Source organism: Juglans regia, chromosome 4 (assembly GCF_001411555.2).
Source record: "Juglans regia cultivar Chandler chromosome 4, Walnut 2.0, whole genome shotgun sequence".
In the NCBI taxonomy this organism is placed as follows: Eukaryota; Viridiplantae; Streptophyta; class Magnoliopsida; order Fagales; family Juglandaceae; genus Juglans; species Juglans regia.
Window position 1 is genome coordinate 27,190,755 of NC_049904.1, and position 18,900 is coordinate 27,209,654.

An 18,900-nucleotide genomic window follows, 5' to 3' on the forward strand; every position below is an offset into this window, starting at 1 on the left:
GTCTTCTATTCCTCTCGTTTTAAAAAACAAAAAACAGCTAAACTGCATAGATCGACAATTGCCACTCTAATTAATTTATCAAGTTTTCTACAATAATATTGTCGGATATTCTTTTGTTTAGGATGCAAATCGGAATGAGAGATACAAAATGTAATTTCCCTATTTAAACAAAAAAATAATAAATAAAGAGGGGAAAAATAAAACAAAAGCAATGCTGAATGCAGGTTTAAAGGGCATCAAAGTGTCCCTGTCTAGAATGATCACAGGTGACAGAGGATTCATCAACTCTTTATATAATCAGATAACAACAAACCAATGAACTTACTTTTTGTTCACCTTTTATCCATCTCACACAAACGTATTGATGTGACTTCATGATTCAAAATACATTTAATGATTTAGATGAAATCACATATTGTTTTCGTGTAATTTCTTTATAGATGTAAATTACTCAACAACCATAGGATAACTAAGTGGCAAATCACTGTTTAGCCTGGCCAAAAAATGAAAAGGTAACAAAAGATACGACTTTTTTAGGATGATCAGATGCTTAGCAGCATGAATGCTATTGAAAGTTGAAACACATGACATGAATTATTGCTAACAAATATCACCTAATCTGATTGTTCTTAATCTCTTGACAGTCGGCTCCATAATACTCTATTCTTTCTTAATAGTATGTATTGCTGCAAATGAACAGTACCAAAATCTCAGAATTGTGTTCTCTGCATTGCTGTTTGACAAAATTGGCTACTTGTGGCGTGCGCAACCCAACTACTTTCAGCTTTGATGCAGCGTAAAAGGGTTGTCAACTTTTTTCTCTGTAGACACCCCGACTTTCTTCTCTTTTGAGGTTTTCTTTCCTTCTTTCTGTATATTCAAAGCTCCTTTAATCACATGCTACTGATTTGGCACTGTGCTGATCTGTTGCTACGTGCTGTGCATGATCACGTGTTTTTGACCTTTTTAGGTTCAGGAGATGGATGCTCTTTATCCACCCTTTTGTACCCCCTTTTACAAATATATTCTGGACAATACACAGTCTTAAAAGAAAAAAAGTATTTTCTTAATTGCATCTGGGTTGGATCGGAATCAATTGCCGGTGGTACTTGGAGGAACCTTACCGGAAAAGAACCTGCATTTCCCTGCAATGTGACACCTGAACATTGCTTTTTTCAGAGTTTGGAGCAAGTCCTGACAGCTCATTGAACTTGTCATGACACTTGGGAAGTAGAAGATGAGAAGAGGGAGAATCAGATATGGATCATCTTTCTTGTATTACTACGGATAAAGCTGTTTTTGGTTTAATCCCTTTTTCAAAAGTAAAATTATCTTAACCAATAGAAAAAATATATTCATCATTAATTTTATCATTATTCAATGATGTGGTATTAGATGATAGATTCACAAGTAAAATATAATAAATAATTTTCAATCATCTAAAGACACATCATGAGATGATGTTAATATGATAAGAATTAGAATGATGAGTAGTTTTATTTATTTTTATTTAAAAAACATCAAACAAGATTTGGAAAACAATCATAGGTAAGATTAAGATGATTAAAGACATAATGAAGAGAATAATCAATGCCCTATAACCAACAGAAGCACTTGATTAATTTTGTCAAACAAACCATAATACACACCAACCTTGTTTGTAAATAAAATTATAACTTCAGGAAATTTGAATCCCATTCACACAAGGAGTAAAAGTTGTCAATGCCTGTGAGTGGCCCCATTGCTTGCAATTGGAAAAGCCATGTGAAAAGAGTAGGTACCCATCACATCTTACCAATCATTAAAACACAGGTTTGTCCACCGACATTAACATGGTTCAGTATCATTCATGAAAATTGCTACGGGTCTCAAATTTAAGATATTTTTTATTTTATTTTATTTTTTTATGTATTTTTTTAATTATTATAAATATTTAAAAAAAATAAAAAATTTAAAATATCATTAAAAAATATTTTCTTAATCATTCGATAAAAAAAAATCTCATTCAAAATATTTTTTAGATCTCGAATTCGAAACCCAAAATATTTCTCATCATTTATTTACCCTATATCTCTCTATTGTCACATCCATAACTACTAATTATATTTATTTTTAAAAAATACTTTATCCAATTCTATAAAAATCAACGTGAATTAATGTGCATCAGATTATAAAATTATTTTTATTATAAAATAAATTTAACAAATTTTATAAAGTCTAATTTATAAATTTATTTTATATAATCTATTTATATCTATAACAATTTTCTATATTTTTAAGACTGACTTTTGAGATTTTTTTCCTAAATATTTTCTTAATAAGAAAAAAATCACAGCTTCAATCACTTTTCAGTTTTTAGACGTAAAAAAATTAAATGTTAATTTTAAGATTGCTTTTATTTTTATAATTATTTTCAATCTTATCTAATTATTATAATTTTTTAAAACTTTTATATGAAATAAAATAAATAATTTAACTTTTTATTACGGTTAAGTAGAATTTTCTTTATTTTTATTCAATACATATGTTTTGAAATCATCTAAAAAAACAAAAACGGCCCAAAAACCAAAGTCAACAACTTGACTATCATAGTGGTGAAAGTGAAACCCAATGCCTAGTGCTATGAGCCATGTACGTAGTTCGAGCCATGGAATGGGTGCTCTGTCCGAGCCCCGAACTATCATGTTCAAGGCTCTAGGTCCTTTCATTCTACGCTGATTTGCTAGGTTCCTGCTGTCCTACTCCTACAAGTGGCATTTTGCTGCAGTAAGGACAAAAAAATAGTCCTTTGTGCTTGCAGTTTCAGTTTGTAAAGAAAATATATATATAAGTTTTCTATTTGAAAAAAACTATTTTACCTCTTGCTCAAATTTACCGCTTGATAAAATTATTTTTTTATTTAATAATTAAGTAAATGTTTTTAAATATATTGATATTTTTTTTATTTTTTAAAAATATTCAAAAGAATGTAAATAAAAAAATTAAAAAAATACTATCTACCAAAATGAGCAGACTACTCTAATCGGCAGAGTAGCCAGACTCTTTCTGTTTTGTTATTAAGAAACAGTTAAGTTAGAGCTAGGCAAGCAATCTATAGAATTTCAAGTTTTGGCTATAATTAAAATTTTTAGTCAGGTTAATTTATATTCAATTAGACATTTTAAAATTAAAATAGTAATATAATATTATATTTTAATAATATTTTACAAAATTTTTTTTAATATTTTATAAATACACTTAATATATTTTTCCAAACAAGATTCAACCACCAGATGCCACAAAATTCAAGCAAAATATATTACATATTGTTAAAAAAAATAAAATAGAATAAGGTAGAAAATAATGGACTATTTATCAAAATTGAAATGAATAATATAAATTTTAAAATAATTAGATAATATAGACATTAAAATAACGTATAGATTTTTTAAATTGATGGAAGGTATTACAAAATAGAAAGAGCATGAAAAGTAACATTTATAAATATAATGTATGATGAGTCAAAAATTTTGAAACCTATGCACCTGATGTAAGATTAAAATATAATGATGGTTAAAAATGATTAAAATATTACTTTGGTGAGTAAATAATATATAGCCAAAGATGAATAGGGAGCTTAATTTATTGTAGCTCATATGTTGAGTTTTAGTGGTTTGGCTAGTCTAATGTAAAGGATTTTACTCATGCCTAGACAAAGTATGAAGATGTATTGACATTTGACTAGTTCAATGTCAATGCTCTTAGATGTTATAGATTATTTAAGCATTTGAAAAAATATATATTCATCGTTAAATTTTAATTTTTTAAGTGATTTTAATATTTATTAATTTTTTTACAAAAGTACATAATACTTACACACTATATAATTGCAAATATCATTTCTCAATTACAAAATTCTAGAAAATTAAAAGAGAGATATTTCACTTGAGTAACTACATGTATTTATAATTTCACATTAAAAAATATCTATTTTATTAGTTTTTTTTATAAATTCAAATTTTAAAATTTTAAAATTTCATAATTTTTAATATATTAATAAATACATCAATCCATATTGTTATGCAAGTAAAAATTATAAATACAGATAACATTTTTTATTTAACTTAATACAGTACAAAAATCATTGACCCCCTCTTGGCTCTTTTTACTACCACACGTAGGACACCATTCGCAATGGAAAATGATTGTATTATATATTCTTCCTTATCTTTTTATTTTCTGTGTTTTCTTCCCATATTTAAGTCTGTAATTTCGTATGATAAAGACAATAATTAGGGCTCTTACGCACAGAATTTGTCATGATACGTACGTACGTGTAACAGTAGTACTTTAAGAGCTAGCAGTAGAATATTCCCATGCATGCATATATTCGAATTTTTTTAAATAATTAAAAGCCTTTTTAATTGTAACTTTCTTTGGAATGAGTTACAGTTGTACCGTGTACGTACAGATAACTCCAAAAATATTTTGTACGGCAGCATATATATATATATATCTATATATATTTATATAGTTTGGTATATCCTTCCCTTATCACCTTTCCAATTCCCACCACAAAGGCGCCTCTCTCTCGCATATATATAATATATTTTCTTCCTTTTTTTTTTTTTTTTTGTACTATCTGTCAACGTATTCGATTCAAGATTCTCTATATTCCAAAAATATATTTATACCATCCAAAAGAGGGAGATACAGAGAGATATGATCTATAAAAACGGATCTCGAAAATTTTGTTGCATGCTATGCCATTCATGTGTGGCACTCTTTATATATATATATATATATATATTCATAGGATGAATCTATTAGCTAAAGAATTTTAAGGAGCAATGATTCCACAAACAATGGCAGAAACTTTTGCAGTACTCCCCTTATTTCTACATGAGTGATGCACAATCTATGCATGGATTTTCACTTTCTCTATTTGTCTTGCTTTTTTACATGTGGATGAGAGTGATTATTTACGAGAAAAAACGATTATTTTTTACGAGTTATTTATGATGAGATTGGACTTCTTTTGATAAGAAATGATAGTTTTTTATAGCAAATAATTAATCATAAATATGCATTTTTCTTGTACCATGCAAAAATTGACAAATCTATCAAATATTTGAGTTTAATTATGAAAAATGTTTTAAAATATTAATTGAGAATTTGGATTTCCACTTTGTTTGTCCTTTTTTTTCATTAATTAATTTAGTATGTCATTGTATGATTTGTTTTTACTCGGGGAGGGGGGGTGGAACCCAATATTATCACCTCCATTTTGGAAGTTTGAGTGTTATGTCATCAGGCCATGTGCCTTTGGCCATTGGATGATGTTTTTAAAAACAAGCGATTGCTTAAAAAAATTTTAAAAAAAATAATTGTGCTTTGGTTAACCATAATTTTAGATATACATGCATGTAGATAAACCATACCAATGAGAAAGTTAGGGCATGCAAACAGGTAGAGACGAGGGAGGCAGTTGCTATCAAGAAGAAGGGTCAGTTTCATTAGCTTGGAGAGTTGGGGCCCTTCCAGTTGATGTAATAATGGTGTTTTTGCCTGCACATGGCTCATCATTTTGCCTACAAACAAACGCCATTAACAAAACCCAACCCCTCTCCGATCTCTTTAATTATTTATCTCTTTTAGATTTTGTAGGAAGATGGATCGGTACTCTCCACGATCGACCAGTACCATATATTGCCATTTTGCATTGCAAGGCCGCCTACTATAAGCCACTAACCCATCATCCATAATTGGGGTCCATCTAACTTGTCACCTTCTATATCTATATCTATATCTATATACACGCAAAGAAAGAGAGAGATAGAGAAAAATACTCTACCCGTAAAGTGATTACACAATAATAATTTCACAAATTGATGTGGCTTGATATGGTTTGTCAGATTGTAAAATTACTTTTATTATAAAGTAGATCTGACGAATTACATGAATACATGTCAATTTATAAAATTACCTTTTGTATAATCTCTTTGTGGCTATAACACTCCTCATATATCTATATAAGAAAATAAATTACACAACATTTTTTACAACACTTTACACAACTATATATGTTTTAAATGAGAGGTATTTTTGTAAAATATCTTATAAAAGTAATATCATTTTACAAAAATACCCCCATTTTATAATATTGTTATGTAATATGTTGTGTGTATATCATCACTCATATATATATATATATATATATTATATTGTGTGTGTGTGCACGCGCGAGTGTGTGCGTACTTTGTTCTTATATATTTCAAACCGCGTGATCTTTTCTTTTATACCTAAATCTTGTGCACATCACATAAAAATAAGGGAATATTCTGAACTACCATAATTTGTATCATGTGAATTCGCACTTGATATCTAAATCACAAGCTTAAATTGTAATATACACAAGTTGCAATGATAGACTGATAATTTAAAGCTTTAAGAAACATCAAATTTGTATTACATGATTAATTGAGGTTTTTGCGATAAAAAAATTGTAAAATATCGAAATTGGTGGCTGTGAGACCACATTACGAAATAAATTGATAGGGATAAATAGCTAACTACACTATCCATTCTAATTAATAAGGATTTATACTTGACACTTGAAACAATCAAAATTAACACATTATATGCCCTGATCTACTACTTTTTTATCAAATGATATTTTCGCCTAAGTACTGATCATGTTAAAATGACAAAAAATAGGTGATGTGGAAAACATTTTTTAACTTTGTTTCTGGATAAATGTTGCTATTTAACTATTAGCTATAACGAGCTTATAACTCGCACAATGCGCGGATTGCTGTGTATGTTGCGTATGAGGGAGATAGATTTAGAGAGAGATCGGGTTTTATAGTGGAGAAATTTGAGATGGTTTATAGGATAGTTTATTTGACGAAACAATATAAATGTTGAAATAATATCTTTGGATGGAGACTTGAATATGTTAATATTTTTATATGTAAGAAAAGAAATGAAACTTAAAAGTTATAACAATTCATAATGAAATATTGCTTTTAAAAGGATTATCGCTCCACATATAACTCCGCTTAAAATACAAAACAATATAAATGTTGAATTAGTGCTTTTGTGTGGAGTCTTGAATCGGTTTATATCTTTATATGTAAGATTTGAAATGAAATTTAGAAGTTATAATGATTCATAATAACTTAAAAGTTACAATGGTTTATAATAAAACATTTCTTTTAAAAGGTTTACCGCTTTATTAACATAGCACTTCAAATTTAATGTGTAGAATGCATACTTTTATAAGTAGAATGTCACGTTAGAATTATATGACTTTGCTTTTATATATAGTAATAGATTCGAGGGTGTAATGCTTCATTTTATATGATTCAGAGCGTAAATTATGTCAATAGACTAATAAATCAAAAAATGCATATATACATGTAAAGGATGGTTAAATGCAAAGGATTCAACCAAAAGAAAGAAATAATCACAAGATGTCACTCAATTAAGGATAGTTATATCACTTAACCACACCAATCCCCAATGTCTTTTCAACCAAACCACACTGTTAGGATCAGGAATTGATCACTCAACTCCTAATTCTAAAAAAAAAAAAAAAAAATTCCTAAGCAATATGCATATATAATTTGTAAAATAGATATCTAAAACAAACAATTCTCAAGTTTCTGTCATTTCTGAGTGATAATTTATATAGCAAATACAATGCATGAACAGTCCAAGCTCTCAATAAATGGTAGGAAAATATGATCAGTTGGATAGGGAATACACAACTTCGAAGCGAAAAAAACAAGAAGGCTACAACGATTGCCAACAACATTAATCTATAAAGTAACTTCGATTAGACATTTATGACAACTTATAAATTAATAAAACATTAAAGTTGGACAATTAATCTAAATTAATTTAAGTAAAAGGATACTTTTCATCCATGTAGCCGCCACATAAGGACAAATGTTTCCATAATTTTTATCGTCTTCCTAAAAGTCATAAGCTTCCACAACTACGAGCTTATTAGCTCCGAAACATTTTATCTCATTTCATTCTATAATTATAATTTTTTAAATTTTTATATAAAATATAATAAATAATTTAATTTTTTTTAAAATTTTAAAACAATAATAATATAAAATAAAAATATTCTAATAATATTTTATTTAACTTTTAACTTTTATCTAAAATAATTTTATTTCATCTCACTATATATCGAAATATCACCGGAATTTCAAACGCGCTAGCTCCACAGCCTGTGGGTGAATGCTGATTAATTGTATGGCTGGATATGTGTGTAATTCTTGGAAATTTATCAGGAAAATTGTTTCAATATTTATAGCATAATTATCTTTTTAATACTTTAGAAACATAAAATATTTGTCATTATTCTATATGGAATTTCTAAAAACTGAGTTTCGAAACCATGTTAATTATAAGGTATATATTCCCAATATTTGGCTTTTGAGAACATGTAAAGCACTTATAGATGGTTAGAACTTTATTTTGAAGTCACATGATTTCAATATTCTTATATATGCAAGATTATATAAACTAACAATTGTTTTCTATTTTTCTATACAATGATAAAGGTTCAAAAATTTTGATCGAAAGACAAATTAAATAACAATGATTACTTGTATTTATCCTAATGAACACATTTAATTAATTGCTTAAATTCTATGTATAGGATATTTAGGCCCGTTTGGAACTTGGAAGATGCTGAAATTAACTCAGTTCAGTCTAATTTTAAACCAAGTCTAATATCTTAACACTCAACTCTCAAATCATAAAACTCATCTCAACTCAAAATCTTTTTACACGTAGGATACATAACCTTTTTAACTCAACACCTCTTTATATGCAGGATTAACAATTTTTTTCAAATTTTCATAAATATATTTAAATTCATCTTAACATCAAACTCATTCTACTAACTTATTATTATTCATAAAAAAATCAATTCAATTTAATATTTAAATGAGACATATTGTATTTAAAATGGAAAAACAAACTTATCTACATATAAAAAAATTAAAAAAAAAAAAAAATTGGCTGGCACGCGCTGGAGGCGTAGTCTGGAATTTGGAACAAAAAGGTTTGAGCAAGGAACATGGGGGGAATCATAGAGGGATGTAGATGTCAACGCTGGGGAATTGCATCCTTCATCATGAAGAAGAAATCTCCATCCCATGAATGTTAGCAACTTGGCATTCCCCCACTTGACACCCTTTGACATGACATGACACCACTCTTCCTTTTTTGAGATTTTGAGATTATTGATTTCGATATATATATACTATATTGCATTTTAATTACTTTATTTTTGTGTTTATCTTCACAAAAATAGCCAAGATTCATGAACTAGGTATATAATTGGCCTCTATAATTCAGGAACCTCTCTAACCAGAAACTGTAAAATGGTGTACGTAAAGTGATTTATTTCGAAAATAAACGAAACTAAATAGAAGAGATGACAATTATAAAAAAATAATGTTAGATATAATTATGAGTTGTACAATCGTTACATATTCTTATTAAAAAAAGAGTAATGCTAGATATAGTCATGAGTTACGCAAGTACACCACTCATTTTATAAAAGAATGAGATCTATTATTAAAAAATTAATTTTTTTATGTGAGTTCATATTTATTTTTTTTTTAAAAGAGTACGTAATGCTTGTGCACTCTATGATTGTAAATATTATTTCTCTTAAAAAATAGTGAAACTCATTATTAAAAAAATTAATTTCTTATATAAATCTTATATTTATTTGTATTTTTAAATGGAATGTACGACACATACATACTCTATGAAGAAAAAATCTATTTAAAAGTTTTATATTTTCATACACCCAATACATCGATGATATGAAGCCTTTCACAACAAATAGTTTGGTAGCATATGTACTAGCAAAACTCGTGCGCATAAACCCACAAGATGAGAAGAGGAACTAATATTTTTCTTGAACCAATATGTCTTTCACCATATGTATTATGTACTATAAATTATCAAAATTGAGAAATAAACACACTCTTGTTCATGTACAAATTATTATTGCTTAATGAAATTACTCAACTTTTGTAGTTTTAAGCACAAAGTGTACAAGTTACTGTAACTATTTAATTGTTTATTTTATTTTATTACTTTTAAGTGAATCTCTCTCACTGTAATATTCAATCCTTATTTTGATAAACCATAATCTAAATAGATTCACACAACACAAGAATCGTTTCCCATGTTGTTTTGTACTATATATGGCATTGCTTCCTCCATGCACGCTGGACCCAACATCTTATCTCCCCCAATCTCTCTCTCTCTCTCTCTCTCTGTGCTGAATAATTTTTATTACTCAATTCTCCTTTAGTGGGTCACTCGCAGTCTTGCACTGCATCTCTGAACTCACTTCCAAAACACACCCACTCTCTCTCATCTCTCTCTCTCTCTCCATGGCTACCTCTGGAGTGTGCTCAGAAGCGTATAACCTCTCTTCCAGCAGCAGTGGAAGAAGAAGCAGTTGTTCCGCGTCGCCCGAGTTCGAGTTCTGGATGGTCCGTAATCCGTCTTTCCCACAACCCAATCTCCTCTCCGCCGACGAGCTCTTCGTCGAAGGTGTTCTTCGCCCTCTCCACCTTCTCCCCCCCCACCACCACCACCACCCTGACCCAACACCAGAACCCGACCCAGAGCCTCCCAACTCGACCCCCACTGTTACAGACCCAGAGCCAGCACGACCCGAGTGTCCACCCGTTTTAATCACCGAGTCAACCGCAGTGTTGTCCTCTTCGAAGCGATGGATAGATATTTTCAAGAAGAGCAGCGCGAAGAACCCAGAAGGGAAAGAGAGAGAAAAGGAGAAAGACAAAAAGAAGGCCGAGAAAGAAAGAAAGGGTGGAAGCGGAGCCAGCTCGGCGGAGTTGAACATCAATATCTGGCCATTTTCTCGGAGCAGATCCGCCGGAAATGCAGGGACCCGACCCAAGTCTGGACCCGGGGCTCCAGGAACCAGGAAGGTGAACAGCGCGCCGTGTTCACGCAGCAACTCGGCTGGCGAGTCCAAGTCAAAGAAGTGGCCGAGCAGCCCGGGACGTGCGGGAGTCCATCTGGGTCGTAGCAGCCCGGTTTGGCAGGTTCGCCGGGGAGGAGGCTCGAGCATGAAAAGCTCCGAGACCATGGCTCGCGGTGCGGAGAGAGCAGCCAAGAAAGACGCACCGGAAACTCGCCGGAGCAGAACAGCCGCCAACAGCGGAGCTACAGGGCCGAAAGCGACAGTCTTGAACCTGAACGTCCCGATGTGCATTGGATATAGACACCATTTGAGCTGTAAAAGCGACGAGAATAGCGCTGTCGGTGGGGGTGGCGGTGGCGGCAACAATATCCGCCGAATTATTAGCAACGGTGGCTACGACGGTGGAAGGAGTGGTAGCGTCGGAAACGGTGGGAATCTTTTTAACCTGCGAAACCTCTTCACAAAGAAGGTGTATTGAATTCAAAGTAATTAAACAACAAACTCCCTCAATATTTATTTCTTCGAGACTTGAGAGATTAAAGTCACTTTCTTGCTGATTTATTTGTTATAAATTTCATGTTTTTTTTAATGCTTTTTCTATTGTAAACAGAGATTTAGTTTGTTAATTTCATGTGTAAATTATCTAGAAAAAAAAAAAAAAAAGGCACGCTTTCTAACTTTTTCAGATCGACTTGGACGCATTTGCATTATGTGCAATTAACCAGCTTTTTCTTCACCTTCAAGTGTCTTGCTTGTTCTGATATCATCTCTCTTTATTTTCAACAAACAAAACATGTTTAATTATAAATGTTTAAGGTTGTTAATTTTCTTTAAGTAAAAAAGATACCCTCGTTTTCTGAAAATGACAGGCAAAAAAAAAAAAAAAATCCAACTTTTTGCTTAGTTTTAATATACATACCATCAAGTACTTACAAAAAAAAAAAAAGTAGTTTACTGCATAACCAGTGTCTGTCTGACTCTTACCAGAGAAAATACCAATTTGTAATGATGGTTCCAACCTGTTTCCGAGGATGATGTGTTGTATTGTTATTTAGTCCGGCATTAACAACACTAGCCTCTGTGGATTTAGAAATCAAATCACAAGATTTAAGATAATATCAATGTCTGTTGCATCAGTAATAATATTAGATAGACATAACTTATAATGTTGGTTAGCAATGTTTGATACAATCATGTTCGACGGCAAACATTTCTTTAAATAAGAATAAAATTTATTATTAAAAAGTTAATTTTTTTATATGAATCTCGTACTTATATATTTTTTTAAAAAGAGTGCGCATCAATTACACACTCTATGACTAAAACTAAAAAGTATCATTTTTCAAATTTGATACCATATAAACTTAATATATGATATTTAGAACTAACAATTTTTGTCACAACCCACAAATCTGAAATAAAAACGAAATTAACAGAGTTAGGTTGATGAATGTAGCGAATTTCAGCGAATGGATCGAGTTAGTTTGATGTGAATTTAATGCAAAATGCGAATGCTTAGGGTGTGTTTGAATGTTGAAGTGAGTTGAGTTGAGATGATAAAATATTGTTAGAATATTATTTTTTAATATTATTATTATTTTGAGATTTGAAAAAATTGAATTATTTATTATATTTTGTGTTGAAATTTAAAAAAATTGTAATGAGGAGTTGAGATGAGATGGAGACGTTTGTATTCACAGCTCATCTCAGCTCATCTCAACTCATCTCATAACTATTTATTACTATTCAACAACTTTAACTCACAATTTTTATTACTATTCATAACTCATTTCATTATTATTCACAATTCATTTCAACTCATCTTTAAATCCAAACGTTTCCTGAGATCCAAACTCACCCTAATCTCTCCCCCAAAAGGCAATTTGTTGCCATGAGTTGACTGAACTGCAGCTTTTAACTCATCATCCCTTAAGAGAATCATGGGCCTTAGTGGGCTCATTAATTGCTAATTGGGCTGCTGAAAATTATTAAGTTCACTTGGGAATGGGCCTGTTCCCATAATTGATATTCTACATATTGCTTTCAACGATCCATACATCTAATAAATAGCAATCATAAAGACAATTCCTTTCTGTAAATCCCTTCCAGAAAAATGGAATCGATCAAATTTATATTTAACAATAATTTAATAATAATAAAAATAAAAAATAAAATAGTATAGAAAACACATCGTTGGTGCTGTTGATACGACAAAATTTAATTTTAAGAGAGATGTAAAATTTAAATTAGCAGTCTTACATCACATTTCTGTTGAAGAGAAAAAAATAAATAAATAAAAGAGAAAAAAATCCACGTAAGTGTATAGTGCAGAAGAAATGTTGATATAAATAAGTAATTTTGTAATTGATTAGCTCCATATATTACATATTATATTTATTTTTATTTTATTATTTTTAAATTAATTGAATTTTTTTATTCATTATATTTGATAAGTAGATGACCAGAAATTTTGAAAGGTAAAAGGCAAAAAGGGTGTGTACACACTTAAATGTCGTGTTCACCGACTGACGCACCCAGCGGTGCCTCCCGCGCCACGATCCCGCACTCATAAACAGGGGGACGGAGAGAGAGAGAGAGAGATTACCAGAACTCATAAGCATCCATGGCGGTTTTGGGTCGTCTTGTGAGAATGGCTCTGGCACGGAGTGCTGTCGCCTCACCGAAAAACGTAACCCATCCACGTCCTTGTTCGCCTGTCCTTCCTCGCCGCTTTTACCACCGTACGCTTCCCTCCCTCTTCACCTCGATCATTTTTGTTGATTTTTTTATTATTATTGATGTTTATAATTTTCGTTATCCGTGTGATTTTAACGCCTATTTTATGTTTGAAATTGTATTTAAAAGATTGCATCTATTTGTTTTCGTTTGGAATTGGTTATGCAAGAAACCAGTTGTGCCACTTGACTCTGTCACACTCACACTTGTAAATCACACTGAGTTTCTACTAGATATGGTGGTTTGCATATTTTTATACACATGAAAGTGTTATAGGTTCAGTTTAAAGTAATGTTCAGATTTTTTTAACATTGTCTTAATTCTCATGAAGCTGTGTGTGTGTGTTTTTGCGTGGGTTTCTTGACACTTGTGCACTCCGCGAATACTTTCTATGTTGAAGCTGCATTCTTTGAATTGATTTACTGTGAACTTAGCTTTCTCCAGGATCCTGCCAAACCTCCTTTTCCATCAGAATCTTCTCCAGGGCATGTGGACTTGGAGGAAATTGCCAAGAGAGAAGGACAGCGAATTGAAGAGTTGCTTAAAAGTAAAGGAATGCAACATGGTTATTATCCCCTCTTTACTGTTGCCGTTAAGGGCCAACAGGTTGTTGCATTTACTCCTTTAGAATATTAGGGCTTTAAGTGTGGGTTATCTAACGCTGTCTGTTTAATACTACTTGTAAACTCATTTAGCTGTAAGCGTTTATATTTCTTTAATCTTGGGGGACATAAAATATTACTAATGTTGAAGGAAAAACTTAGTTAAAAAATGAATTCTTCTACTCCCACTATATCATGAGATGCAAAATTCTTATCTTGGAGTCATATCATGGCAAAGCCATCTTAAATTGCTTTTCTAAGATTACTTATAAAAAAAATTCCTTCTCTAAGATGGCCACTTTCTTGACACTTGTGCACTCTGCGAGTACTTTCTATGTTATTTCAGTCGCTTTGATTCAATGATTACTTTTGGCTTACCTGATCGGCAAAATTGCCAGGAAATAGCTGTGCTCAGTATGCAAAGCACCTAACAAAAAGTGAATCAGAAGAATTTGCTGCAGTGACAAAAGAGTAAGTTTGACTTGTTACCATGTGATCCATTAAACTTTTGGAATTCTTCTAGTATAGTTCGATCAGGCTTAATAATAAAGCCTTAAATTATTATCTGCTTGCTACTATTTGTTTTTTCTTTTTTAAAGTTTCACCTCATTAATCTGCCAAGGGGAGAGTTACACCATATATTTTCTTTTTATTATTCTAGTATTGAAATGGATGGAAAATAGTATATGTTCTGTGGATCTGGTGCACTTAAAATGTCATCCCGAAAGTGCATTCCCTTGTTCCAAGCCTTCTTCCCTCCGGAGCAGTATTTTGATAATTTAAAATCCTTAAAATACATATTCTTGCATGTCACATCGAATTGCAAAAGGATGATACTTTAGGAAAGTTTAGTATAATTTTTCCTTGTTTCTTTTATATAGTAAGAATCGCTCCTTAAACTGAAATTGACCAGTCTGTGCCCTTTGTTCCTCAAATTGGCAAAACCATGGGATTGGATTAGAAAATTCTGTTTTAATCCATATATTGATTATCTCATTTCTGTTTTGACAAGGCCTTGTGATGTTTGCATGTTGATTTCCTGCTGTTTGGATTTTGGAAGTTGAAGAAGCTGATTTTGCATGCTGATTTCCTACTCTTAACATTTATGTGACAGTTCTTTTTGTTCCTTTACAACATGCTGTAAGGCCCAAGCCAGGCTAGCAGAAGAGATTGTTGCGTTGAGCAAGCGCAAATTTACTCTTTTGGAAGAGTTACTCGCTCAAGAGAAAGAACTTTTTTGGCTTAAGGCCGAGACGATGGAATATGATCAGGAAAGAGAGGAGAAAAAAATTCAATAAGAGAACGAGAGACTAAGGTTGGAGGACAAAAAATTAGAACTCGCTCAAAGAGAAGCAAATGAGTGAGCAGAGAGAGACCGGTTGGAGAGAGAGGAGGCAATAATTGACCTCTTTTGTATCCCATTAAATATTTTAACTCAAATCATTTTACTATTATTTATAAATAATTTTTCGTCTCAACATTCAAAACGATAACTTAAGACAGTTTTTACTAAAAATTCAATGGACGATATAAATTTAGTGCAAAATTTACACCATCCCATAAATTTTTCGTGAAAATAAGAGACTTTCATTAACGTATCTTTAAAGCTGAATTTCGTTAAAACCACAACACTATCAAGACTGACTAAAGCCGTAGTTGATTTTTTGGAACTTAAAAAATGAATAAAAGGAAAATCAAACGCTAATGTTGTATTTTTTGGAGAGTAAAATCTACAGCTTTTAGTCTCATTTGCTTCTTTAAAGATCATATTTAAAATGTGGTCATATTAATATGATTAAAAATATTTTATTTATTTTTTCTAAAACATAGATCATGAGAAGAGGGCTCGGTCTTGGTTTGATCGAAGTTTGCTGACAACAGTATCTTGAAGTTGCACGCAAAGTTCGATCTACGTACCTATCTCAAAAATATTCATTAGGAAAAGGATAGTATGATTTACTTTAAAAGGGTATTTACTTTACACTCACATATAACTTTAATTGGTGATAAAAAATAATATATATTACTTTAATTGATAAATTAACTAAATTTAAAAAAAAAACCACAAAAAACCATATCCCCTATTTTCTTTGTTTTCACAGGAGTGGCCAGAGAGGAGTCTTGGCTTCTCCATCCTCGACCTCCCTTCCTCTCCCCCCTATTATATTCATATTTTTTTATATATATTTTTAGTTATTTTTTCTTCTACGTTGAAAATAGGATGATCTACTCTTTTCTGATGTCAAGCGTCTCACACAACTCTCTGATTAATGATCTTTGGTTCCATCCATAAATGTCATCAAACGACTAGAGTGCGAGACTGATGCCCAACTTAATTTCCGCATAGGCTTCAAAGTGCTACTGCATGCGGATCCAAAGTGTTATTAAAGACCCAAAAATCTCTAAGATCAAACAAGTGACATTCTATTATTTTTTAAAAAAAAAAATCTATTATCAAGCCGGTACGTAAAGTACGCTTAGTAAAGTGCCTACATAATATATAATATTTTAAAAAATAAAATATAAATCGTCCGAATCAAATTTTACCATTTAAATAACGTGAATGGTGTGCTATACACAATACCTTAAAAATATAATAACTCTTCTCGCAAATGCCTCTTTAATTAATTCGCTAAATCAGAAAATCAGTCCATCTAAACTGGTTCACTTTTTATGTTACATCTTTATGTAACTCATAATTGGTATTGTAAAGGACATAATGTTTCACACCACCAACCATACGAATGACCTGCAACAATATTAAAGGGGCGACACAAGTTGCCCTGTGGAGTCTCTGATGTTTAAGTCAGTAACACAGTATAATAATAAATGTATGTAAAGAAGAAGTGAATCAAGTTCAGTGTTTGTCACATCCTGTAGGGTATTTATAGAGGTTATTTCCTTGTGAAACATTTTCCTTTTAGGAGTTTGAGCCTCTCTCCTTTTAGGAATCTAAGTCACCTCCCTCTTAGGAGTCCAAATCATTTTCCTTTTAGGAGTCTGAGTGCCTTCTTGACTTTATCTCTTAGCTAAAACTGTGGGGACCCAAATATCCATTCCAATTACCCCGTTAATTGTTTTTGTACTGGCACATGAAAAACTAAATACTTCGCATTCTCTGCACCTTCCTTTTACCCTTGGCTTGTGGGCGCCTGCTTGCTTTTGTTTTCCCCTACCCCGCTGAGGGTCCATACTAGTTAGTGTATGGGTGTCTCCCCGCCCTTGTGAAGCCTTAGAAGGCCTTGAGAATCTTTAAGTCAATAATCTGCAGAATAAATTTTGAAAATTAGTCTCTAGTTTCCTGTATGATCCCAGATTTTTGTTTGTTTTGTGCTAAGTGGTGAAGAGCTCAGCTTGAAGAGGTAGGGGAGATGTACTTTACCACATTAGATGTGAGGGTGGAGCTCGATCTTTAGTTTTTTTATTTATGTGAATGTTTGCCTGAGAGATTGTTTATTGTTAGCGAAGAGTGCATATTTCCATGATTGGATTTTTGTGTTTATTTTTGTGATTGTTTTTGCTTTTGTTGGTAGTAGTGGATTTTCTGCCTTTTGGTATAAATTGTTGTTGGTGTTCGTTGGTAGTAATCCGCACTTAAGTGGTCAGGGAGCCCACCGACTCCCTGAATCCACATTAGGTGGTTGTCGAGCCAATAAATTCGTTTCCAAAGTAAACCCGCGCGAGGTGGTGGTGTAGCTCGGTCTGATTGCATGGTGGAGATGTCGGTTTTGTTACTCATCGAGAAACGTTGGTCTTGTTACTCACCCAAGGCATTGGTCTTGTTGCTTGGCGATGGGCGCGAGTCTTGTTGCCCGCCAAAGGGCGTTGGCCTTGTTGCCCACCAAGGGGTGGATAACACTTTGAGACTTTGTAAAGACGTGTTCTGAAACCAGTGGCTTTGTAAAGACGTCTGCTAGCTAATCTTGTGAACTAATGTAGGAAACATGGGGTGTGTTGGCAGCAACTCGATCATGGACAAAGTGGAAGCCAGTGTCCGTGTGTTTGGTTTTTGAGAGGTAAACTGGATTTGTAGCCAAATAGGTGGCCACAATGTTGTCACACCATAAGGTTGGAGCCTTGGATAAAGGAATACCAAGTTTGCAAATTACAGTTTGAAGCTAGATCACCTTGGCACCAGTTGAAGCAAGAGACTTGTACTTAGCTTCCATGCTTGATCGCGCAACTGTCCTCTATTTTTTTGAGCCCCAGAAGGTGAGGTTTTTGCCAAAGAAGATACAAAAGCCTCCAGTTGAACGACGATCATCTGGGCATCCTGCCCAGTTCGCATCAGAGTATGCATGCAAAGTAAAGGGAGAAGTGTTCGAGAAGAATAGGCCAAAATTGATGGTGGCCTTGAGATACTGAAGTATTCTCTTGATGGCAGTCCAGTGGGTTTGTTTTGGTGATTGCATGAACTGACATACTTTGTTCACGGCAAAGGAGATGTTGGGTCTTGTGAATGAGAGATACTGCAAACTCTTACTATGCTACGGAAGTGATGATCATCTCCATAGCTTGGAGAGTCATGCTTGGACAGTTTAATGGAAGTAGCCATGGGAGATGGCATAGGCTTCACATGAAGCA

At 32.4% G+C, this 18,900-nt stretch overlaps 1 protein-coding gene across 1 annotated transcript; it reads left to right on the top strand.

Moving 5' to 3' along the window:
- The first annotated feature begins 10,244 nt into the window (after positions 1-10,244).
- On the top strand, positions 10,245-11,714 carry LOC109002813 (translation initiation factor IF-2-like). The gene has a single exon (XM_018980718.2). It carries the CDS (start codon positions 10,419-10,421, stop codon positions 11,454-11,456), a length of 1,038 nt encoding a protein of 345 aa, XP_018836263.1. The 5' UTR covers positions 10,245-10,418; the 3' UTR covers positions 11,457-11,714.
- Positions 11,715-18,900: the final 7,186 nt, after the last annotated feature.

Coding starts and splice junctions, on each gene's coding strand:
- LOC109002813 (XM_018980718.2), top strand. CDS start 10,419: ATGGCTACCTCTGGAGTGTGCTCAGAAGCGTATAACCTCTCTTCCAGC.